The 25280-nt window shown below is 38.2% G+C and overlaps 2 protein-coding genes and 1 long non-coding RNA gene across 5 annotated transcripts; all 3 read left to right on the top strand.

Annotated features, from left to right (window-relative positions):
* Positions 1 to 1180: 1180 nt before the first annotated feature.
* LOC106159017 (uncharacterized) lies at positions 1181 to 14005 on the top strand. Of its 2 annotated transcripts, XR_015333805.1 has the most exons (6): positions 1181 to 2005; positions 2318 to 4161; positions 6068 to 6924; positions 8467 to 12094; positions 12324 to 13180; positions 13621 to 14005. It is a non-coding gene; the product is annotated as an uncharacterized LOC106159017 (long non-coding RNA). The 2 variants fall into 2 exon arrangements; XR_015333806.1 differs by having other exon boundaries at positions 6088 to 6924; positions 12324 to 14005.
* A 1783-nt stretch (positions 14006 to 15788) lies between these two features.
* On the top strand, positions 15789 to 24884 carry LOC106159016 (glutathione S-transferase A-like). Of its 2 annotated transcripts, XR_015333804.1 has the most exons (7): positions 15789 to 15977; positions 16340 to 16405; positions 16836 to 16916; positions 17082 to 17159; positions 17351 to 17419; positions 17959 to 19103; positions 24667 to 24884. XR_015333804.1 is itself a non-coding variant. In XM_013535176.2 (6 exons), exons 1-6 carry the CDS (start codon positions 15801 to 15803, stop codon positions 18175 to 18177), a joined length of 690 nt encoding a protein of 229 aa, XP_013390630.2. In that variant the 5' UTR covers positions 15789 to 15800; the 3' UTR covers positions 18178 to 19526. The 2 variants fall into 2 exon arrangements, 1 of the variants encoding a protein (XP_013390630.2); XM_013535176.2 differs by lacking the exon at positions 24667 to 24884 and having other exon boundaries at positions 17959 to 19526.
* On the top strand, positions 20955 to 24884 carry LOC106159021 (glutathione S-transferase A). Its single transcript, XM_087010670.1, has 6 exons — positions 20955 to 21264; positions 22272 to 22337; positions 22493 to 22573; positions 22709 to 22786; positions 23020 to 23088; positions 23526 to 24884. Exons 1-6 carry the CDS (start codon positions 21088 to 21090, stop codon positions 23745 to 23747), a joined length of 693 nt encoding a protein of 230 aa, XP_086866796.1. The 5' UTR covers positions 20955 to 21087; the 3' UTR covers positions 23748 to 24884.
* Positions 24885 to 25280: the final 396 nt, after the last annotated feature.

Raw genomic sequence — 25280 nt, 5'->3', positions numbered from 1 at the left:
CGAAGACAATGAGTAGGGCCTACAGGGAAATGTAGGGCCTACCAGCGCACCGGGTGCATGAGTCGGTGACACAACAAAGCCCGAATCGAGTCTTAGATACATACCGTTGTTTGCCTTTTTATAGATAAGGTTATAGATTAGGCAGAAGTGAAGAAGGGGAAATAACAGATAGGAAATAAGAAAATTAATAAATTAAAAATAAATTCACAATATCCCCGGATTCGCCATTTATGTTGCATTTATTAAAATGCATTTAGTAAGATTGTTGACTTTGCCAATGACGTCAAAATAACCGATGCGCTTTCCAAACGTTATTTGATAACAATATAATCGGTGTCTGTCGATCAGTTTTTTACTTTATGTAATTTCAATCTTTTACCATCGTTCACTACTACATGTAAATATTTGGGAGTGAGGTGGAGCTTTAGAACTGCTTGAATTTGCGGAAACCTCGCGAGCATTTGAGATAGTCCTTCAGTTGGGGTGATTGTATTGGCCTATCATTGTCGCTGTCTGTGCTTTTTCAATAGCTGCAGATTTAACGTTTATGAGGAGGGTGTGACGTCACACATAAACATAGATAATGCTGTTCATAATTTATATCTTTGGTCGCTATTTTAAACAGATGAAAGCGAAAGGCCTGCAGCTGTGCGTGACTTGATACTGGGAGGACATGAGATGAACACACGAAGAGAGCACGTGTAGCTATATAATGAACAGCCATTATTCAATATATCATTCTGAATTCAACTGCCATCCTTTTGAGATTGAAAAACCACGTCTTCCACTGTGAGTGGCTCACAGGCTATCACTCACTGCACTGTAACACTGTACTGTTCCGCGTGGATTTACAAATTTTGGCAGATCAATTCCACCGGTAAGACGAATGAAAACGTTTTCAGTTTTATGCTTTTCCTTTCTTTTTTACTTCTTCAGATACAAGAAAAAATATTTATTGAATTCAACTTTGAACAAGCTCAAGTGACTACCTATAAAACCTGCACGCGTTTTAATTTTTGAAATGAAACATTTTTTTATCCAACTTAACCACAAACAATTACTAATTAAACGACATTTTAAATTTAAAACTTAAAATTAAATTGTAAAATTGGTTATATCATATACATGTATAAACGTTAACAAATTTATTTCATCACTTAGGTGATTCTTTCCAAAAAGATGATAAAAGTATTTTGGACCTCGATAAGAAAACACTATCTGATAACGATAACACTTCTACTGTGCTTATCATGGCACTGGAATGTTGAATCAGCTGTTTACTGGGAAGAGACGAATGATGTGACGTATTGCACGTTGTCTCGTGATAAAGCATTACCCGACCCTGACTGGGGAAATTGCACCCCCAAACCCGAGGACTATCTTAATTGTGTGTATTATTGGACAAATGCATCGGTGACAAGAGCTAGGATTCGTACACACTACTTAAATAGAACCGATGCCGCTTTCTCGGACTTTGCGATTTACGTCGGTCGGCCTCTCATTTATTGTATTGGACTGATTTGTAATATCTTGTCTATTTGTGTTTTCTCCTTAAAAACGCTCCGACAAGTTGCGACCTGTCAGTTCATGATTGCAATAGCAGTGTTTGACATTTTAACTATTATGAATGGATTTTTATACTGGATTGAATACGAGCTCCTCGTACCAGTGGTGACTGCACATGTCGTTCTGTGTAAAATATCCGTATTTACAATATACTGTGGGCCAGAAATCAGCGCGATCACGTTGACTCTAATGAGCGCCGAGAGACTTATGAGAAAACTGAACACCGCAGCTCACGAGAGATGGTTCTCCATTAAAAGAACCCGCATGTACATTGTGGTTATTGTTTTGACTATGGTGCTTCTGAACACATACACCTTTGCCTCTGACATATTCTTTGAAGAATGTTGTAAACATGTTTGTTGGAATATATATCATGATGGCACTGATGTGTTAGAACTTCATGAGAAAAAATGCAGAGAAAACATGGGGAACAACTGCGGTAAGTATACGCCTTCCACCAATGGTTGAGATCATTAGTATTTATAAGGTAAACAGGTGGAGTTTTAGCAGGATATACGCTGATAAAACCATGTGTTCCTGAGTATTAAGGTGGGGAAGAGGGCGTAATTAATTAGATTTTTAATTTTTATTTATTGACTGATTTATTTGTACGTGTTTATATATTAATGTATCAGTGGGTTTGATTTTACGCTAATCGCCAGAGAATCATGCGGAGAAAGGTGTATCTTTTATTATTCACATATCGTTGCACAAAACGTTAATTTTGTCTTGATCATTGATTTCTTTTCAGGTGATATGGGTGCACTTGCCTTCTACAGTGTCTACAAATGGGTGGCTTTTTCAATTTACTGGATCTTGCCATTTGTCGGGCTGCCTGTCATCAACGGATGGTTACTGTACGACATTTGGAAGGAGCGACGACGACGTAACAATCAAGAATGCAGGTCGATCATTCCCATTCCAGACCTACCTGTTGATGGCTCGGAATACGACGAAGACAGAGATAAAGAAATTACGAAAATGTTAATACTCGTGACTCTTTCGTATTGGGTTATGACAACGGGGTGTAACTTAATGCAGGCTGGAATAATTGACGTCTACCACGCTTGCACTCCCGATGAACTGGTTAGAAATTCTACCATCTATTCAATCTTTATTCTTCTCTTTTACTTGAATCATGCATCGAATTTTTTTCTGTACTGCATCAGTGCTAAACCGTACCGCGACGAAGTGAAATTTATCTTTGCGAGCGGTTACAGAGCCATCGAGACGTCGTTGCGTAATAAGAACGAATCAAAAATGCAAAGTCGCTCTTACAATACAGAAAGTGACAACAGCGTGAATCTTGCTCGAGCATCATTTTATATGAGTGACGGGAGCCACTGCAACTCAGTTGACTCACTTTCAAATAGCACAACGCAACATCCAGGAACACCTTCAGGTCGAATATGAATTTACACAACAAATAGGCCCTAATCCTGAAGTTCCCTCAGCAAAATGAAAAGTTTGCAGTTTTCAGGAGTTTTCAGGAAAAATTTGTATTGTTGCCATTTTGCAAGAACATAAAAATTCTTATATTTTGCTAAAGGTCAGATCTGCATCAGTGCTAAACCGTACCGCGACGAAGTAAAATGTATGTTGGCGCGAAAACAGAGCAATCTTGTTGCGCCATACAACATTGGTCAAAAAGGTTGTCCCACCCCCAGCATCATGTGCTTTTCTTTATAAATGACCACCTCACCGGTGAAATTTGTTATAAATAGTGATTTTCATTCCAGATACCATAACTAACATGATTAATGGAACAGTAAATACAAACTAGTAGTGAAGATACCAATATTTAATACCATTTATTCACATTAAATACATGTACCCCTTTCAATCGGACGTTTCACTGAGATTTTCACAGAGGCAAAGAAATGTCCATTATATTGAAAAGACACCACCAAATGTCACCAAATTTACACACATTTAGCATTAGGGTGTGTTCGTTAAAGGTCACGTGCCTAATAGCGTGTGTGTCTACCGCGTACTGTAATATATCTCCTGTAGGCGGCGCGGCCTGCCTTCAACAAGGATAGCAATTCTGTTTTGTATTTATCAAAAAGCAAATATTAAGTTTGGAGACTTTGCCTACGACGTCGAAACAAGACGCTTCCAAAACGTTACTTTCACACCTTTAAAAAAGAGTGAGGTGGCAGTTTTTAACTGCTTTAAGTGACTTTATTTGCAGAAACCACGCGAACATTTGAAATAACCCTTCAGTTTTTATTTAATCTCTGTTGGCTCTGTTGTTTTGGCTTATCACTGCCACGGACCGTGCTTTATCTATAGCTGCAGAGGTAACGTGTATGTCGTCACATTAACAAAGATAAAGTACTTCGTTTATAATTCACCCGATTTATATCCTCTGTCGATATATGATACCGAAAGGTCTGCAGCTGTACGTGACTTACCAATGGTAGGACATGAGGTGAGCACATCCCGTTATCAGTTGAATTGTCATTAGTCAGTTGATCATTTTGAAGTCGACTACCATCTCATAAAGAGCCAATAGCTACATCTTCGCCTGTGAGCGTCTCACTGTATTAGAACACTGCTTTGTGTGGAAGTTTGGTGAGATCAATTTTACCGGTAAGACGAAAGGAAATGTTTTTTGTTCTATCCCTTCCGCTATTCCAAATACAGACTTGACATTTAATATGGAATATTTTTTTCCAAATCATTTTTCATCAGTTTTTTCCTATTTTGCTGACTGATAAATGAAAATAAGGATTAAAATCGTGTTTTTATAACTTTTAATTATCTCTTTGATGTCATTGTGACATCAGTTCATTAACTGGATGCGCCAGAGAAGCAAACAAAAACACATCGCCTATTCTATATCATACAACAACCATTAAAAGAGATATTTTGGATCTCCATATTTTCAAAATTATTGTCTGTAAAAGAGTTACACGCTCCACAAAGGATCCTCATATCAGTGTCAAGTCACAGTAACGGTCGTTATTACGCCTGACTTCTTCTGGCTGCTACCAGCGCTCTCAAGCGGCAAGGCATTCCTTGGGATCGGTTTTTAGAGTTCAACTTGGAATAACATTCCAGGCATCGGTCAAAATCTGTCCAATGTGGTCCAATTTTATTGTAGGACGTGTAGGCCATTGATTCGGCGAATAATGGCCTACCCTCATGTTGTCTATGTGATTCAAATATGGCGATTTTGATGACCAAGGTAGCTGCTCATTCCCTTGGTTCTGTAAGTAATCTGCTATTAAAAGTACTCTGTGTGAACCAGCAATATCACCGTGCAACCTAAAATTGATCCTAAGGTGCCCCCTATCAAATGATAGCCAAGTGGTTCCCAGATTATTCCTTTATTTGATCTGGTTCAGGTTTTTGTCGATGACTACCATTGGAGTTTTGGCACCAATGAGGCATCCACTCCAAATACTGACGCTGTTAATGACCTTAGTCACTTTAGACACGGCACACGCTTCGTCGTTGGCCTCTTCTGGATGTCTGTAAACTCTGTTTTGACTAGATGAGCGGTACAGGTGAAATCTGACCTCAATAAAGAAAACCACGCGGTTTCAGTGTTCTACCCAGAAACGGTCAAGGTCCCCAATTCATTAGAGAAACATACAATGATGTTTTGCTGTTTACAGTGGGTTCCTCGGAGGTCGTCTTGTATTCTAACCTGCTAAAACCAGTTTGCTGTTCGCTAAGGGCCTTGAAAATGGTGGTAATTTTGGTGGTAATTTACCCCTTATTCTGAACGGACTTGGTGGTTTTTGTTTAGTTGCAACAGCATATCCCGAAGGACAGTGGGTCCTGTACCCTGGTGGTAAGATTTCAATACATTGGGTGTGACCTTTGTGTGGGTACATCAGTCTGGGCATTACTCTATAAAACTGTGTGCACCGTTTCGTTTGGCGGAATTATCTGTCTGGCAATGTCTGATTTTTTTGCGCCATTCTGCCACAGATTAACAAATTTGTAAAGCACTGCATAACTCATTTTACACACTGTAAAACTGACCACTTACATGCAAAATTTCAAATTCTTCTGTGCAATAGTTGCCGACATATGAATACTTTTTTAACAGAACCATGCTTTGCCAAAGCCAAGCTTTGACCCGCCCAAAGGAGCACCACCCAATTAAATCACTGCATATTACATAATGCAGCAGCGCAACAAACCTGGTATTCAGTTAATTGGTAGCGACACACCTGACTACACACTTCTCCATTCACATATCTCATATGAGATCGGTGTTTTTTGAAAAAAGAACGCATTTTTACCAAGGGATACCTTCGAAACTGAAATATTCCATATTAAATGTCAAATCTGTAGTTTCGAGAAAATTAAGTAAAAACTTGTTACGAACGCACCTGACCACTTATAAAATCTACATGCGTTTTAGTTTTGAAATGAATTTATCATATTTATAATGAATAATCACGCAAACAATATCACTAATTAACGATATTTAAATTCGTTTGACACTGTTTTTTTTAAATAAACATAAAAATTATTTCAGCACTTGGGCGATACTTTCAGAGACGATGGTGCTAGTATTTTGGACCTCGATAAGAAAACAAAATGTGATAACGATAATACTCATACTGTGCGTGTCATATCACGGGAATGTTGAATCATCCATTTACTGGGAAGAGGCGAATAATGTGACGTATTGCACGTTGCCTCGTGATAAGACATTACCCGACCCTGACTGGGGACCCGCAAATTGCACCCCCAAACCCGAGGACTATCTTAAATGTGTGTATTATTGGACAAATGCATCTGCTACAACCGCTAGGATTCGTACACACTACTTAAATAGAACCGATGCCGCTATATCAGACTATGTGATTTACGTCGGTCGACCGCTCATTTATTGTATTGGACTGGTTTGTAATATCCTATCCATTTGTGTTTTCTCACAAAAAGAGCTCCGCCAAGTTGCGACCTGTCAGTTCATGATTGCAATAGCAGTGTTTGACATTTTAACTATATTGAACGGATTTTTCTACTGGATTGAATACGAGCTCCTCGTACCAGTGATGACTGCACATGTGGCTCTGTGTAAAATATCCGTATTCACAGTATATTGTGGACCAGAAATGAGCGCGATCACGTTAACTCTAATGAGCGCCGAGCGACTTTTAAGAAACATGAACACCGCAGCTCACGAGAGATGGTTCTCCATTAAAAGAACCCGTTTGTACATCGTGGCTATTGTTTTGGCTATGGTGCTCCTCAACACATACATCTTTGTCTCCGACATATTCTTTAAAGAATGTTGTAAAAATGTTTGTTGGAATATATATCATGATGGCACTGATATGTTAGAACTTCGTGAGAAAAACTGCACAGAAGACATGGGGAACAACTGCGGTAAGTATGCTCTATGTACCTTTCACCAGTGGTTGAGATGATTATTATTTTTTAAAGGTAAACCAGGTGGATTTTAGCAGGGTATACGCCATTAAAACTGGGGAAAAAAGGGGGCTAAAACCACATTTTGATTATATTTTGACTATTTTTGTGTGGGTGTTTATACTAACTACCAGTGGTTTGATTTTACGCTAATTCTTGGGTGCGGGATATCTAGGCTTAGATTTAACAGTTTTTTCATTAATGAATTCACAGACATATTCATAAACAAATACGACATCATTTACCCATGCTTTGCTTGTAATAGGTACATGTAGGAGAGTATGCGATTGACAGGGTAATGTGATTCGTAATATGATTCTAATACCTGAGATTGATCACCATGCTCTACCACAGGTTTTTCAACGGTAAAACTTAAGGCCCCGTCACACTAGAGGCGGAATGCCGTTGGAAAGACTATTCTTTGTACGTTCCTGGATATTCGAAGAGCATTCTAAAATTTCTAAGTGCATTCCAAATATTTTCACCCATTCTTGTGGCCGATCCGAATGTTTTGCTCATGCTCAAAACGTTCGAAGTGCATTCCAACTGGAGAAATACCGAATTGCATCCTAAGTGTATTCTCACTGCACTATGAGTGCATTCTAAATATTCTTAGGGCATTTCGACAGCATTCGAAACATTCTGATCGCGTTCGAGGGAGAATCGAAATGGCAAGACACTTCAAATCCTGCTAGAATGAGCCGGAATGCTACTCAAATGCATCTCGATGACTGCCAAAATCCTATTTCAGCCAGCAATCGAACTACACTCCCACTGCATTCGAAGTGTATTCTAAATATTCTAACTGCATTCTGACAGCATTATCGATGTTCCTAGTTTTCCTACTACATTCGACCTGCATTTAAGAGTTAATACAGCCGAAATGTGCACGAATCATTCCAGGCGGATTCAAGCGCATTCTGAGTATTCCAACGGCATTCTTACAAGAATTTAGGTCAATTTGAAATTTCTTCCCGAATGTAGTACGAATTTTGAAAATTCATCATTCTGGCTGGTTCCGCTTGATTCCTGCTAATTCCGAATAAGTGTGACGGGGCCTTTACTGCACTACTTAATCTTGTTCTTGACCAGTTATCTTCTAAAATATGAAGGTTCCAATTTTCAAGTTTTTTTTATTTTGTCAGTCTTATCTAGCATGGTTATTACAAGTAGAGGAGATGATTATTTTATCAGCCATCACGTCAGGGGTATCCCCAGGATTTGGGGTACAGGGAATCCAAAATGTTACTTTGTAATTTGGTTACTGAATTCTTGGAGTCCAACTACAAATATAGTATCATTTCCCAATAATTTCTTAATCCATCCAGCCATTTTTGAAAATATAGGCCGTCTTCTGAAGCAAGTGGCCGTTCAAATAACGGCTGGACGCCCCCCTGGGGAAAGCCTTGCATCGCGTACAATGATGTCTCTATTATTTTCCATATATGTCGTTGCACAATATAACGCCAATTTTGTCTTGATCATTGATGTCATTTTCAGGTATTATGGGCGCACTTGCCTTCTACAGTGTCTACAGATGGGTGGCTCTGTCGATATACTGGATCTTGCCATTTGTCGGGTTGCCTGTCATCAACGGATGGTTACTGTACGAAATATGGAAGGAACGACGACGACGTAACAATCAAGAATGCAGGCCGATCATTCCCATGCCAGATCTACCTGTTGATGGCTCGGAATACGAAGACAGAGATAAAGAAATTACGAAAATGTTAATACTCGTTACTCTTTCGTATTGGGTTATGACAACGGGGTTTAACTTTATGCAGGCGGGAATAATTGACGTGTACCATGCTTGCACTACCGATGAACTGGTTAGAAATTCTACCATCTATACAGTCTTTATGCTTCTCTTTTACTTGAATCATGCGTCGAATTTTTTTCTATACTGCATCAGTGCTAAACCGTACCGCGACGAAGTAAAATGTATGTTTGCACGCGGATACAGAGCTATAGCGATGTTGTTGCGGACGATCGTAACAAAAATACAAAGTAGCTTTTATAATGCAGAGAATGACAAGAGATTGAATTCCGTTCGAGTATCATTTCATAAGAGTCGCTGCAACTCAATTGACTCACTTTAAACTCGCACAACGCAACATCTAATCCCCAAACATGAATTTACACGACAAATAGGCCCTAATCCTGAACTTCCCTTAGCAAAATGGAAAGTTTGCAGTTTGAGGCCAGGAGTTCTCAGGAAAAATCTGTATCGCTGCTATTTTGCAGCATATTTGCAAGGACATAAAATTCCTTTCGAAAATTTGCAGCAAATTTACGTCAGGTCTGATATTTTGCTAAGGGTTAGGTCTTGTGCGGTTAGCAAATGCTGTACGTTTGTCAGAAGAGGATCAGTATATATATATTAATAATAATAATAATAGAAAAAAAAACGGGACTAAGTGGGAGTCGAACCCAATCCACCAAACATGGCAACCAAGGACGATACCACTGGGCAAGCGAATCCTGCTATCTGATAATACATAATACCTGTCACGAAGCTTTTCGGAAATTGCCGAAGGCTAGCTAATGTCTTCAAAATATACTTTCAACAGTTATAATCAAATTCAAACTACGGCCACTTTCTCCCACTGCCCTGCGGTATTGTGAACACTTGTAGTTGTCAACAGATCGTTGTAGTTTGGGAGAAAACAGTGAAAAGGAGAATTCGGCTGATCTGCTATGACTATATAGATGGCAAAAGATTTGAATTCCGGTCGACTATCATTTTATATATGGGTGACAGGGACAGCTGCAGCTCAACTGAATCACTTTAAAATCGTGCAACACAACATCCACAGGTGAATTTACATGACCAATAATCTCGAACTTATATTTTGTGAGGTAAGCAAATGACTTACGTTTGTCAGAAAAGGCTAGGGTGAAACCAGACGCCGTGAAACATGTTGAAACGCAACTGAAATAAATATATATTTTATGCGTCTCTCTCTCTTTCTCTCTCTCTCACACACACACACATTTATTAACCTCCAAAAATTTTTTTAAGTTTTAAGAAACATACCGTACGTAATTTACCTTTGATTTTAAATGAGAAGTATATAGCAAAAATGTGTGTGTGTGTGTGTGTGTGTGTGTGTGTGTGTGTGTGTCATGATAATGTTGTTTTTAAAGAGGTTTGCATTGACAACTAAGATGTGAAGAATTGGTTATTATCTTTTTGAGAACACAATTCAGAAAATGTAAAATAAAATGTTCAGGGCGTAATAAAGGTATTCAGCTTTCAAAATGTTGATCAACAGATTTTAACTTTTAACTAGATAAAGAAACGCGGTTTGGAAATGGTCCTGTTACATTGTATATAGGCCTTAAGCTCGGCTGATAGCTTCCTGATACTGTTGTTAGAGTATGCGGCCGCACGTTAACGTTAGATTGGTATGAACACAGCAATACAATTAGCCAGTTTGTTAATATAGGCCTACATGCCGAAGATATGTTCATAATTTAAATAATAATAATAATAAATCCATTTCGCTTGTCAATATCTACGCACAACGCAATATAGAAAGACTGTACTTGTCTACTGTTTTCTAGTTAAACGAGGAAAACACATTAATCCTTGTTCCCCTCCTGCTTAGAAAATGAAATACTGGTTCTGTGAAAACTTTTTTCATACTTCTCTCTTGCTTTTACTTTGAATGCAAGTAGGCTCTGGAAAAAATTACATCAAACTTTTCAATTTTTCACACAGGTTTTCCTACTTCTTTTAAGAATGTTATTAAATTAAAATGTTAGTCTGGCGAATGCCTACATGAATAGCTTTAATATATATCACCTTATACTCTGTACAGCTGAAACGACCACAAAAGAAAAGCGAATCAAGACTTTTGTGCTTGTGATAATTTTTTTTTTTTTTCAAAAATGACCAATTGATATTCACTTTATTTGGATTTGAAATATATAATGAGGACAGGTAAAAATAACAATGCATGCAATCATCAGTGTGTCGCCGTCCGTACACCCTATGTATAGAGGTTAACGCTTCGCTCGTTCGTACGTAACATACGCAAACGTAGCTTGCGCAGTGCTGCGCTCCATGGATATAAATTACTTCCTGACCACAGGGGGCGCTAGTAGTCTGTGACAAAACTATGATCAGTGGCACACAAAATATGATCAGTGGCACACAGTGTAATTTTGTACACTATTATGGGAGTCCATGATATCAGAGGGTAGATACAAATAAGGGTGTGTTTGTACTGAAGCCGGGTAGTATCTCAGTTTGATAGTAGGTGGTCTACCGGGTAGGATCAATTTCACGTGAGACCCTCCTTGTCTCTTACGCCCTTTTTATTTACGTACATTTAAAACATTTTCATTCGAAAATAATGAGTAAATGGAAAATGCACCAGTGCATCAGTAGACAAAGTAGGGGTCTCAGATTCAGAACCAATGCTTGATGACGACTGGATAAAGAAGAACTTATTCTGTATTAGTTAAGGTTAGGCCAGAAACAAGTAACAGAAGAAAGAAGAGTACCTCCTATTCCTAATAGGAAGAGACAGAAATGACAATAGAAATCAAATTATAAGGCCCCTTCCCTTTCGCCGTTTCTTCTGTATTTATCATAAAGCCAATTAAGTTTAATGAAGTTGTCTACGATGTCTAAACAAGAAGCTTTTAAAACGTCACTTTGACACTTTTAAACAGGAGTGAAGTGGCGTTTTCGAAGTGCTTTAAATGACTTAATTTGCCGAAACAACGCAAACATTTGAAATAACTCTTCAGCTTTTATTTAATCTCTGTTGACTTGGTTGTTTTGGCCTATCACTGCCACTGACTGTGCTTTATCTATAGCTGCAGAGGTAGCGTGTATGACGTCACATTAACAAAGATAAGGTACATAGTTTATAATTCATCCGATTTATATCCTCTGTCGATATATGATACCGAAAGGTCTGCAGCTGTACGCGACCTAACATGAGGTGAGCACATCCCGTTATCAGTTGAATTGTCACTAATCAGTTGATCATTCTGAATTCAACTGCCATCCTCTGAAGAGCCAAGAGCTACGTCTTCGCGCCTGCGTGTGTCTCGCTGTATTATTGCACCGCTTCGTGAGATTTTAAGTTTCGTGAGATCAATTAAACGGGTAAGACGAAAGAAATTGTTTACCTTTTCACTATTCCAAATAGTTGCAAGAAAATTGAGTTAAACTTGTGACGAACGCGCATGATCAATTATAGAATCTGCAAGCGTTTTAATTTTGAATAAATATCACATTTATTATAATTAATCATGCAAACAATTTTTCATTAAGCGATATTTTTGATTCATTTAAAATTGGTTATATCATATAAACATAAACAAATTTATTTCAGCTCTTAAGTGATTATTTTAGAGACGATGGTGCTAGTATTTTGGACCTCGATAAGAAAACAATGTCTGTTAACTTTTCCACTTTTACTGTGCTTATCATGGCACGGGAATGTTGAATCATCCATTTACTGGGAAGAGGCGAATAATGTGACGTATTGTACTTTGCCTCGTGATAAGGCATTGCCCGACCCTGACTGGGGACCCGGAAATTGCACCCCCAAACCCGAGGACTATCTTAAATGTGTGTATTATTGGACAAATGCATCTGCCACAACAGCTACGATTCGTACACACTACTTAAATAGAACCGATGCCGCTTACTCGGACTATGTGATTTACGTCGGTCGACCGCTCATTTATTGTATTGGACTGGTTTTCAATATCCTATCCATTTGTGTTTTCTCCCAAAGAGATCTCCGCCGAGTTGCGACCTGTCAGTTCATGATTGCAATAGCAGTGTTTGACATTTTAACTATACTGAACGGATTTTTTTACTGGATTGAATACGAGCTCCTCGTACCAGTGATGACTGCACATGTGGCTCTGTGTAAAATATCCGTATTTACAGTATATTGTGGACCACAAATGAGCGCGATCACGTTAACTCTAATGAGCGCCGAGAGACTCATGAGAAAACTAAACACACCAGCTCACGAGAGATGGTTCTCCATTACAAGAACCCGCATGTACATCGTGGCTATTGTTTTGGCTATGGTGCTCCTCAACATCTACACCTTTGCCTCTGACATATTCTTTAAAGAATGCTGTAAAAATGTTTGTTGGAACATATATCACGATGGCACTGATATGTTAGAACTTCATGAGAAAAACTGCAGAAAAGGTGTGGGGAACAACTGCGGTAAGTAGGCTCTATGTACCTATTATTTTTAAAAGGTAAACCAGGTGGATTTTTATCAGGATATACGTCATAAGGTGGGGACGAGGGTGTAGGGAGCTAAATCCACATTTTGATTATATTTTCATTTTTATTATTTTTGTTTATATTACCAGTGGTTTGATTTTACGCTAATTTTTGGGTGCGGGCTATCTAGGTTGAAATTTTACAGGTTTTTTCATTAATAAAAATATACGACGTATACATAAACAAATTTGACACCATTTCACCACGTTTTGCTCGTAATAGGTACATGTACGTAGGCAAGTAGGCCTATATGTGATTTTAGTGTATTGATTTTACGCTAATTCGCCAGACTTGGGTCGCCAGACGGGCTATCTCCGGTGAGTTTTTTTTACAAATTGGACATGTCAATTACGACATGATCATCGAATTCTTTTCAGGTAATATGGGTGCACTTGCCTTCTACACTGTCTACAAATGGGTGGCTCTGTCAATTTACTGGATCCTGCCATTTGTCGGGTTGCCTGTCATCAATGGATGGTTATTGTACGAAATATGGAAGGAACGACGACGACGTAACAATCAAGAATGCAGGTCGATCATTCCCATTCCAGACCTATCTGTTAATGGCTCGGAATACGACGAAGACAGAGATAAAGAAATTACGAAAATGTTAATACTCGTGACTCTTTCGTATTGGGTTATGACAACGGGGTGTAATTTCATGCAGGCGGGAATAATTGACGTGTACCACGCATGCACTCCCGATGAACTGGTTAGAAATTCTACCATCTATACAATCTTTATGCTTCTCTTTTACTTGAATCATGCGTCGAATTTTTTTCTGTACTGCATCAGTGCTAAACCGTACCGCGACGAAGTGAAATGTATGTTTGCGCGCGGTTACAGAGCCATGTCGTTGCGTAATAAGAACGAAACCAAAGTACAAAGTTGTTCTTACAATGCAGAAAATGACAAGAGAGTGAATCTCCCTCGAGTATCAGTGTATATGAGCGACGGGAACCGCTGCAACTCAATTGGCTCACTTTCAAATAGCACAACGTAACCAGGGATATCTTCAGATTGAACATGAATTTACAAGACAAACAGGCCCTTATCATGAACTTCCCTTAGCAAAATTAAATGTTTGCAGTTTGCTTTCAGGAGTTTTCAGGAAAAATCTGTATTGCTGCCATTTAGCAGCATTTTTGCAAGAACATAAAATTTCTTTTGAAAAATTGCAGCAAATTTACGGCAGGTCTGATATTTTTGCTAAGGGTCAGATCTTGTACGGTTAGCAAATGTTTTACGTTTGTCAGAGGAGGAACAGTACGGACCTAAAGCCAGACACTGTGAAATAACACAAATGAGATGAATCCATTTTATGCGTCTCTCTTTCTCTCTTTTTTAAATTTTACTTTTATAAACCCGATTTACCACCAAATATGTTTGGTTTTAATACACGTGAAGTAATTTTAATTAAAACCTTTGATTTGAAATGAGAAATACGTTATAATGGACTATTTTTAAATAGGTAATAGGTTAATGGTTTCAGAAGTGAAGAATTAATACTTTAAAGTAGTTAAAAATTGGTTATTATCTGTGTCTGTACATAAAAATGTAAAATGTTTAGTGATAGGCACATGAACCTGATGAATAGGCCGAAGGGGTCATTCATAAAGCGTGCACTTTTTCCAGACCCCCCCCCCCCCCCCCCCCATTCAGAGAGTGCACGGCGAAAAACAAATAATGACCTGTGGCAGCAATTTGGGTCATCGTTTTGATTAATTTCAAAAGCTTATACATGGCATTAACCCCCCCTCCCGCCCCTAAACGTACTGTTTGTAGACTTTTGAAAATGATGATAAAAATGTATGACCCCTAAAGGCATTCAACTTTCAGATTGTTTATCAACTGATTATAAAATTTAACTATATAGGGCTGCGGTTTGGAAATGGTCCTATTATATATAAGCTCGGCTGATAGCTTCCTGATACTGTTGCCAGAGTCGGTGGCAACACGTTAGGACGATCTTGGTGAAATGCTCATCGCCTCGCTACCTCACAATAACAGGAGGGAAAACGAATACATCCAATCAAAAAGGGAGATTAAATATGAATATTTTTTATTTATTCGCCTACTTCTTGTCCGTTTAATCAGACTTTGTATCAGTCTACTAATTATTCTCCATTTAAAAACTCAGGTATATCGGTATCTGTACGGCATTAGCTGAGAGAGCCGATGTAACGGGAATGGAAGTCAGCTTCGAACCGTAGTCCGCTTCCCATTGCTTTGTACAGGTGACATTCGTCCCATATTACTAACCCCAATATTCCAACTAACCCTAACCTGTACTAATCATATGGGAGCCTGGACTTCCATTCCTAGGACTTCCATTCCTGTTACACCGGCTTATCTAGGGCTCGGGTTACGTACACGCGCACACGGGACTCCACCAGCTGGCATACGACATTGATTCAATGTTGATTTAACGTTGTTCAATAAAAAATATGTTGAATCAACATTGAATCAATGTCGTTTGCCTGTTGGGCACCTGTAACACGGTGCTAAACAGTGACTTGCATTTTTTAAGTTACGCAATCTTTAGGAACAATCAAAAATGGCAGACAGGGGCAAAGACATGCTCCTCTATTGGGGCTCGGGCAGTTTTCCTTGCTGGCGTGTGATGATTGTACTGGAGGAGAAAGGACTGTCAGACTGCGAGAAGAAGCTTATTTCATTCTCAGATAAGGGGCATAAATCTGACGAAATCCTCAAGCTGAACCCTCGCGGACAGGTAAATACACTATGAGCATCAGTAATTAAAGTGCACATTTTTACTTGATTGGGTTTTTACAGTGGAATAGCATAGGTCTACAGCTCTTGCCGTGCACAAATGTAGCTGCCAAATCCGCCAAGTGATCAGAGGTTTCTGACAGTGACACCGTGTTTGCGTTTCATTTCGTGGGAGTTCATTTACAACAATACTTGACCTAGGGTTGTTAAAAACGAAAGTCGCAAGGGATACATGTTTACTTAAAGAAGAGTAAAAAAAACCTATATATACTGCCCCATGGCAGGAGGGCTGAGTTAATGGAATTGTGCACATATTAAAGGAAATTTGCGTAATATTAATAATACATGAATTTAAACTTCCAGGTTCCGACATTCAAGTGTGGGGACATCATCATCAACGAGTCGTTTGCGGCATGCTTGTACCTGGAGGTAAGAGATCGACACGTGTGCGCTGTAGGATCCAGAGCCGACCAGGGCCCGTAACTCGAAAGCATCGCGTTCTGCGAATAGCGATATCACATAGAGGCTACAATGTATTATATGGGGCGAGTTTGGGCGAGTTATGTAATCGAGACTATTGCGCTCGGTCGCAATAGCGATGCTTTCGAGTTACGGGGCCCTGATCTCTCCAACCCCCATATTCCCTTGCGTCTGTGGGCCCGTCTCTCTTTCTGCTAGATGGTGTCATTGTGAACTGTATAACTGTGTATGAATCTCCATAAAATTATTATGATACTGATGTTCATAATTCTGCATATGTCTTGGAAGATCAGCTTGTTAAAAGCTTTTCAAAAAAGATATTTGAGGAAGCAAAGGGAAAGTGTGAAGGTGAAGTGAAAATTTTCCTTCAATTTTAAAGGACACCTACAAATCCCAGGGACCTCCGCTGATTCCCAGTGAGCCAGCCAGGAAGGCCAATGTTCTGCAGAGAATGTTTGAGGTGGGACATTATTTTTTCATTCATTCTTTCCCCCCATCTCTCTCTCTCTCCCTCTCTTACACACACACGCGCGCGCGCGCGCGCGCGCGTATACAACCATATACTCAATATGCAATATGTTAATTTCTAAAGCATTAACTTTAAATGTTGGTTATGTTTCCTCAGGAGCCAACATTAACCAAAAAAGCAAGGGACGATATTCTGTTACTATACATGACAAAAAAGCCAGAAGAGTTAGACCAGGTAAAGTAGAAAAATGGGATGGCTTAGGCATAAAAAGAATAATAAAATAATAATAAAAATGATGTATATAATAGAAATGAAAAGGACATCGATGGTTAAGTATACTAAATTATGGGGCCTATTAATCATAGAAGATATAAATAGATTTATAGTTACAAATACATTTTCTGTAATACTATGTTTTATTTCAGGAAAAGATGACGAAAAGTAAGGCAGCACTGAAGGAAGAACTGGCATTGTGGGAGGGATATCTAGTGAAAGTATGTACTGAGCGAAGCAGTTATGACTTTACATATGTAGGACATCTTTAGGAAGCACTACCTGTACATGTACAACTGGGGTCTTATTCTCGAAACTTTGTAACTTACAACAATTTGTAACTATATATTTACATGAATTTGTGATTTGGACTTATGCGGCAATACAGCCCCTGGCTTCTCTTATTACTTTGAATGAAAATAGAAGCTAAACTCAAAGAAAAGAGAAGCCGAAATTATTTTTATTATAATTATCACATCATTTGAAAATTCTACAGTTTGTGTCGGGTTATGTCATGCAAAAATGATCACCTCTCTCTCTCCATCTCTCTCTCTCACTCTCTCAATATATTTAAAAAGTTGTCTCTAGCCTACAGAAGAAAAATAGCTTCATCTTACTGCAGTTGCTGAAGTAGTACATAATAATATTGATGGGCAGAACCTTTGTTAGCACGTTTTTGGGAATGAGGGTATTGACTTTAAAATGATTGTCCTCAGTTTAATTTTAGTCGCGTTGCTATAGAAAAAGTCTTCCATTGTAGGCAGGGGGAACTTATCTTGACGGAGGAGAATTCACCATGGCGGATGCCATTTTCTTCCCAAGTCTGGCAATTTTAGTCCGATGTGGTCTGAAGCTTGCCCCTACATTTCCGAAGCTGGCAGCCTACTATGATGCTGTGAGCAAGCGTCCTTCTGTTGAGAAATCCTGGCCACCCCATTTTAAGGACACAGAAGGCAAACCTTACTTGGCTGATCTGTAGGGTCCAGGAGAGGTATTGATGTAGGTTACGCCTATGGAATCCAGCTCAATTTTTTTCAAATGTGCACATTGCTTGCCAATGTATAAAAAAACATTTTTTGTTGGTACAGATACGGTAGAACTAGTATTTATTGGTAAATGGTAAATGGAAAAATGATTGACTACAGTTGTAAACACAATACAACTTTAAAACTATTTGTGAAATTGACAACATTCTGTATGTAGGCATGATTTAGCATTAAACTATTTGTGAGATAAAAATTCTAATTCAAATATATCATTCACGAATACAAGCCTGTTTAGCACAAATTGATAATGTATCAGTGTAGTCACAGATTAGTAAGTTTGTTATTTGAGATATAAAAATATACTGTGACTATGTGTGATTAAACTTTTCATTTGTTGCAGTGCTGGGTCTTTCATAAGCAATGTTTTAACATAACTTACAAGTATTAAAAGTTCTGTTTCATACAATATAAACTAAACTGTTCCTTTCATAAGTGTAACAGACGGACTCTCTTGTGGTTTAAAATATCTTTATTGGTATAACTAAAATTTTCACCCTGTAATAAACGGTGATATATAATTAGATAAAATGACATACAACAAATAATAAATATGTAGTTCCTGTAACTGTTAAATATTTATAGTTCTATGTTTACCTCTTTGATAAAAAAAATAATATGAGACAGATTACTACCAGTTATATGAAATGTGATCTTGGAAATTTTGTATAAAATAGACAAATATTTGAGACCTTGTTATAGCAGCATTAGTGCCGTGACAAAGTAATATGTACTCCTTGGAGCCAGTAATAATACAAAAAGACTTTTAAACGATGCCAGGCATTGAATGTCATTTGACAGTTATTGCTTTAGACGGCATTTGGCTTCTTTAATAATAATAATTTAGTGTAAATGTAAACAGGTATCCAGATGTTGACTTGGTCTGAGGTGTGATATGATTTATAATGAAAAGCATTAGTCTACAAAGTACAGTATTTTTCTATTGTCTATGCCAAGGAGACATCTGAGCAAGATAATCAAATATTTCAAATATTTTTTACAAAGACCTATTGATCAGATCAATAAAAGAGAGCACAAAAAAGTGATAATGTTTCTGTTACGGCTCAAGATCAGATAATACTTAATGTTGTGTTACATGACAGTAGTATCTCTCTTTTTTAATTTTACTTTTATAAACCTGATTAACCACCAAATATTTTTGGTTTTAATAAACGTGATTTAATTAACCTTTGATTTGAAATGAGAATTAAGTCATAATGCGCTTTTTTTTAAATAGGTTAATGGTTTTAGAAGTGAAGAATAAATATTTTAAAGAAGTGAAGAATTGGTTATTATCATTTTAAGGCTATAATTTTAAAAATATAAAAAGCTTACTTATAGGCACATGGATCTGATTAATAGGCCGAGGGGGTCATCCATTTTTCAGATTTTTTTATCATCATTTTCGCTCTTAAAAATCTGACCGTCTTCTGGAGGACCCAGAAGACAGTCTCAATCCGCCCCTGGTCCTGTTATAGCTCGGCTGATCATGATAGCTTCCTGATACTGTTGCCACAGCAGTTAGCGGCCGCACTTTAGGACGGGCCTCGATCGGTAAAATGCTCAGCTTGTAAACAAACATCTCTCTACCTCACAAATAAAGGGGGGAAACGAATACATCCAATCGAAAATGGAGGTATTAAGGGATATAAAAAATATAAATATTTTTGACTTATCAGCCTACACATGGTGAGTCTATTTTAAAATCAGTTTTTATACCAGTCTACATTTTCTGCATTGAAAACTTCGGGTATTTCCACGCTCGGCTGTCACCTTGATTGGATAGTAAACGATTGTCGTAAAATCGCTAAATGATATTAAAACCGGGTGCATAAACTTGAAAACCACCTACAACAACCTTGGACTGCCACATTAATCCAATACAATGCAAACATAAACTATAACAAGTGGTTAAAGCCTTTAAACCGAATGTCGTAAAGTCCCCATATACCTCCATAGAGACAATAAAATATAGTAAGCTTCTGAAACAAGAAAAATCCAGTTCCAACATAATAATCGAAATAAAATACTGCCGGGCATCGGAGCCCCCTAAAACTTGGCACGCTTACCGCTAATACTGCAGGCTACATCATCCCGTCGCTCGTTTGTAAATTCCGTGCATGGCATACGCACAATCAAACCGTAAAAAACAAATTCTCGGGGTGTCGTTGGCCAGGTCCACGCAACAATCCAATTCAGGAAATGACGTAACCGCAGAGGTCGCATTGTCCAATGGCATGGCTTCTTTTTCGTAATGGTAGGTTAGAGTGGACCTGGCCAACGACACCCCGAGAACTTGTTTTTTACGGTTTGATTGTGCGTATGCCATGCACGGAATTTACAAACGAGCGACGGGATGATGTAGCCTGCAGTATTAGCGGTAAGCGTGCCAAGTTTTAGGGGGCTCCGATGCCCGGCAGTATTTTATTTCGATTATTATGTTGGAACTGGATTTTTCTTGTTTCAGAAGCTTACTATATTTTATTGTCTCTATGGAGGTATATGGGGACTTTACGACATTCGGTTTAAAGGCTTTAACCACTTGTTATAGTTTATGTTTGCATTGTATTGGATTAATGTGGCAGTCCAAGGTTGTTGTAGGTGGTTTTCAAGTTTATGCACCCGGTTTTAATATCATTTAGCGATTTTACGACAATCGTTTACTATCCAATCAAGGTGACAGCCGAGCGTGGGTATTTCCGTGTCTGTACGGAATCAGCCGAGAGTACCCGGCTTATCTAGGGCTCGGGTTACGTGCACGCGCACAAGGGACACCACCTGTATATCTCGGTGGAAAACAGTGACTTGCATTTTTTAGGTTACGCAATCTTTAGGAACAAGCAAATATGGCAGACACAGGCAAAGACATGCTCCTCTATTGGGGCTCGGGCAGCTCTCCTTGCTGGCGTGTGATGATTGTACTGGAGGAGAAAGGACTGTCAGACTGCGAGAAGAAGCTTATTTCGTTCTCAGATAAGGGGCACAAATCGGACGAAATCCTCAAGCTGAACCCTCGCGGACAGGTAAGTACGCTGTGAGCATCAGTGATTAAGTGGACAAGTTTACTTAATTGGATTTTTATAGAGGAATCGCATATAGATCTACAGCTCTTGGCGTGCTCAAGTGTAGTCTACCGGTAGCTGCCAAATGATCGTATATATAATTTAGTTTTCTGACAGTGACACTGTGCTAGCTTGCATTTCATTTCGACATGTGAAGTCCATTTACAAAAATGTTTGACCTTAGGTACTGCCGGGTTTGTCCAGGTCACCCTTATCACCCAAGTGACATCAAAAAATTGCTTTAAACTTCAAAATAACTAAATTATTATTTGGATTCTGCATGAACACCAAATTACATTTAAGTACATTTCAGACATTTGCATATATCTCAGGGCCGTAGCCTCCGGGGGGGGGGGGGGGGGGGGGGGGGGGGGGGGGGGGGCAGGGGGGGGGGCAGGGGGGCAGGGGGGGGCAGCTGCCCCCCTGGAATTTGGAATTTTACACACCACACCCTCCCCCCTCGGTAGCTTCGCACCCTCGTGTCCGCTTACTGCCCCCCCTGGCATTTTCTCAGGCTACGGCCCTGTATCTTGGACTCAAAGCAGTGTTTATCTTTTGGTCAAGATCTGTTTTGGAGAAATTTATTTGCAGGTCCTGAGTTATGATGAGCAAATATGAAGTGTTATTACATGTCAGTTTGATGTTAAGTGAGACTCCAGTTTGTGGCACACATTCCCCTTTACTAAATGGAGGTACCCCTTTTCTTCTCCTACTCCCCCTTCAGTAAGTCGGTACCACTATAACTAGTGAAATGAGATAAAAGCAAGCATATTTTTCTTCCTTGTGCCCTGGTGTCATATGTTTTCACTGTAACTTGAACCTATACAGTCGGTGTACAATGGACCTAATGTATCATGGAAAAAAAAAACTGTATACTTTACCAAAACAGGTTAGCTGATTTATTTAAAATGTGTGCATGTTAAAGAAAATTTGCATAATGTCAATTATACATGAATTTAAACTTCCAGGTTCCAACGTTCAAGTGTGGGGACATCATCATCAACGAGTCATTTGCGGCATGCTTGTACCTGGAGGTAAGCAAATCCTACACTTCATAAAAGTATTATGATACTGATGTTAAAAATTCTGCACTTGTATTTGAAGATCAGCTTGTTTAAAGCTTTTCAAAAATCCTTTGAAGCAGCAAAAGGAAAGTGTGAAGGTGAAGTGTGAAACTTCAATTTTTCAGGACACCTACAAATCCCAGGGACTACAGCTGATTCCCAGTGAGCCAGCCAGGAAGGCCAATGTTCTACAGAGAATGTTTGAGGTGGGACATTATTTTTCACTCATTCCTTCCATCCCTACTCTCTCTCTCTCTCACACACACACACACACACACACCCTATGATATGCTACTTTCTAGTCTCAGTATTAACTTGAAATGTTTTTTATGTTTCCTCAGGTGCCATCTTTCACCAAGAAAGCAATGGAAGATCTTTTGTACTTATACATGTTCAAAAAGCCAGAAGAGTTAGACCAGGTAAATAGGAACATGAGATGGCTTAAAAATAAAAATGATAAGGAAATAAAATATTCTTATACAGAAATAAAGGGGCATTGATGTTGATGGTTAAGTTCTATTAGTCCCTGGAATATACTAGATATGTTATATGGGATATAAGTCATGCATGAGACTTATTTTTTCAGTAGAAGATATAAATAGATTTATAGTTACAAAAAAAACTTTTTCTGTAATACTGTGTTTTATTTCAGGAAAAGATGAAGAAAAGTAAAGCAGCACTGAAGGAAGAACTGGCAATGTGGGAGGGATATGTAGTGAAAGTATGTACTGAGCTCAACAGTTATGACTTAACATATGGAGCAAATCTTTGGAAAGCATTACCTGTCTACTCTTATAGTGTTCTAAGACTTCTTGTATGATGATCACTTTGAATTAAGGCAGAAGTTAAACTCAAAGAAAAGAGAAGCCGAAATCATGATTATCATATCATTTGAAAATTCTACAGTTTGTGTCAGGTAATGTTGCGCAAGATTGATCACCTCTCTCTCAACATAACAAGCTGTCTCTAGTCTAAAGAAGAGAAATAGCTTTATCTTACTACAACTGCTGAAGTTAAAATAGTCCATAATAATATTGATGGGCAGAATCTTTGTAAGCACTCTGTTAATCTTTTGGAAATTAGGGCATTGACTTGAAAGAATAATTGTCCACAGTTTAATTTTAGTCAAGGTGCTATAGAAATAATCTTCCTTTTTAGGCAGGGGGAACTTTTCTTGACGGAGGAGAGTTCACCATGGCAGATGCCATTTTCTTCCCAAGTCTGGCATTTTTAGTCCGGAATGGTCTGAAGCTTGCCCCTACATTCCCCAAGCTGGCTGCCTACTACGATGCTGTGAGCAAGCGTCCTTCTGTTGAGAAATCCTGGCCACCCCATTTTAAGGACACCGAAGGCAAACCCCACCTGGCAGATGTGTTGTAAAGCCATATGCATGCACTTCAGGAGGGGTATTGATGTAGGTTATGCCTTTGGAATACATCTCTATAATTTTTTTTCATGCATATTGCTTGCCATTGCATAAAAACACATTCTTTGTTAGTACAGATAGAAGTATTTGTTGTTCAGTGGAAAATGAGGAAAATGATGGACTACAGTTGTAAACACAATACAACTTTAAAACTATTTGTGTAGTTGACAACATTCTGTATGTAGGCATGATTAAGCATTAAACTATTTGTGAGATATACATTTTATAAATTCAAATATATCATTCAAGAGAACAAGTCTGTTTGGCACAAATTGATAATGTATCAGTGTAGTCATAGATTAGTAAGTGTGCTGTTTGAGATATACAAATACAGCATGACAGCTTTTTTGTTACAGAGCTGTGCCTTTCGTTTGTTTTAACATAACATAAATGTATCAAAAGTTCTGTTGTATACAATATGAACTGAGCTGTTCCTTTCATAAGCAAAATTAAGAATCCAAGTTCTGTTTTATTTGATATTTAGGTGGAATAAAGTTGGAAGATTCACATTGTATTATAAAAGAAAAAAATTTTAAACATCAGGGAGACTAAGGCATATTAACCAGTTTGGCTGTCAGTTTTTCTTATTTTTTTTAATGCACCTAGTTCAGGGTTAACAGGGCTAATTAAGCAGTTAAATGTATGAAACCAGTTACATGAAAATTTTTTATAAAATAGACAAATATTTGAGACCTTGTTGTGGCAGCATTAGTGCAGTGACAAAGTAATAATTATGTATTTCTTGGAGCCAGTAATTAATACAAAAGGACTTTTTATAATCGATGTCAGGCATAATATTGAATGTCATTTGATAGTTATTGCTTTAGATGGCATTTGGCTTCTTTAATATTTATTCAGTGTACATGTAAACAGGTATCCAGAAGATGTTGACTTAGACTGAAGTGTGATATGATTTATAACGAAAAGCATTAGATTCTACAAAATACAGTATTTTTCTATTGTCTATGCCAATGAAACAACTGATCAGGATAATCAACTGTTTTTACTTGTACTTACAGCAGAGCCTTTTCTTTGCAAAGATTTATAATATACCTATTGATCAAATCAATAAAAGAGAGCATAGTAAAAAATGATAATGATTATGTTATGACTCAAGATGGATAATTCTTAATGTTGTGTTACATGATGAGTGTACAAAGTAGAAAATTAACCTTACAAGGAGGAAACCTTGTGTAAGCTTTATGCAGCCATCTGTTATTTACCTAGATGACTTTTAGTGGGCAATTTTTTTTTTTACGAAATAGCAATTAAAGTTATTGTAAAAAAAACACTCCTGGGGTTCAATCCTTGCTTTTATAATATGTGCATATCATTACAACAGTAAGGTTTATGAAGTATGCGTAATTTTAATTTTTTTTTCAGCATTTTCTTCTTTAAAGATTCCTTCTTGGCGCATTCATCAATGTATATGGCAGAAATGGAATTGAAAAATACTGCATTAATTTTGCTCTTTCTCTCTAGAAATC

Source organism: Lingula anatina, chromosome 4 (assembly GCF_051362555.1).
Source record: "Lingula anatina isolate TDL-2025a chromosome 4, LinAna3.0, whole genome shotgun sequence".
Taxonomy (NCBI): domain Eukaryota; kingdom Metazoa; phylum Brachiopoda; class Lingulata; order Lingulida; family Lingulidae; genus Lingula; species Lingula anatina.
The sequence above is the reverse complement of the archived record's forward strand: the minus strand, read 5'-3'. Positions and strand labels throughout refer to the sequence as shown.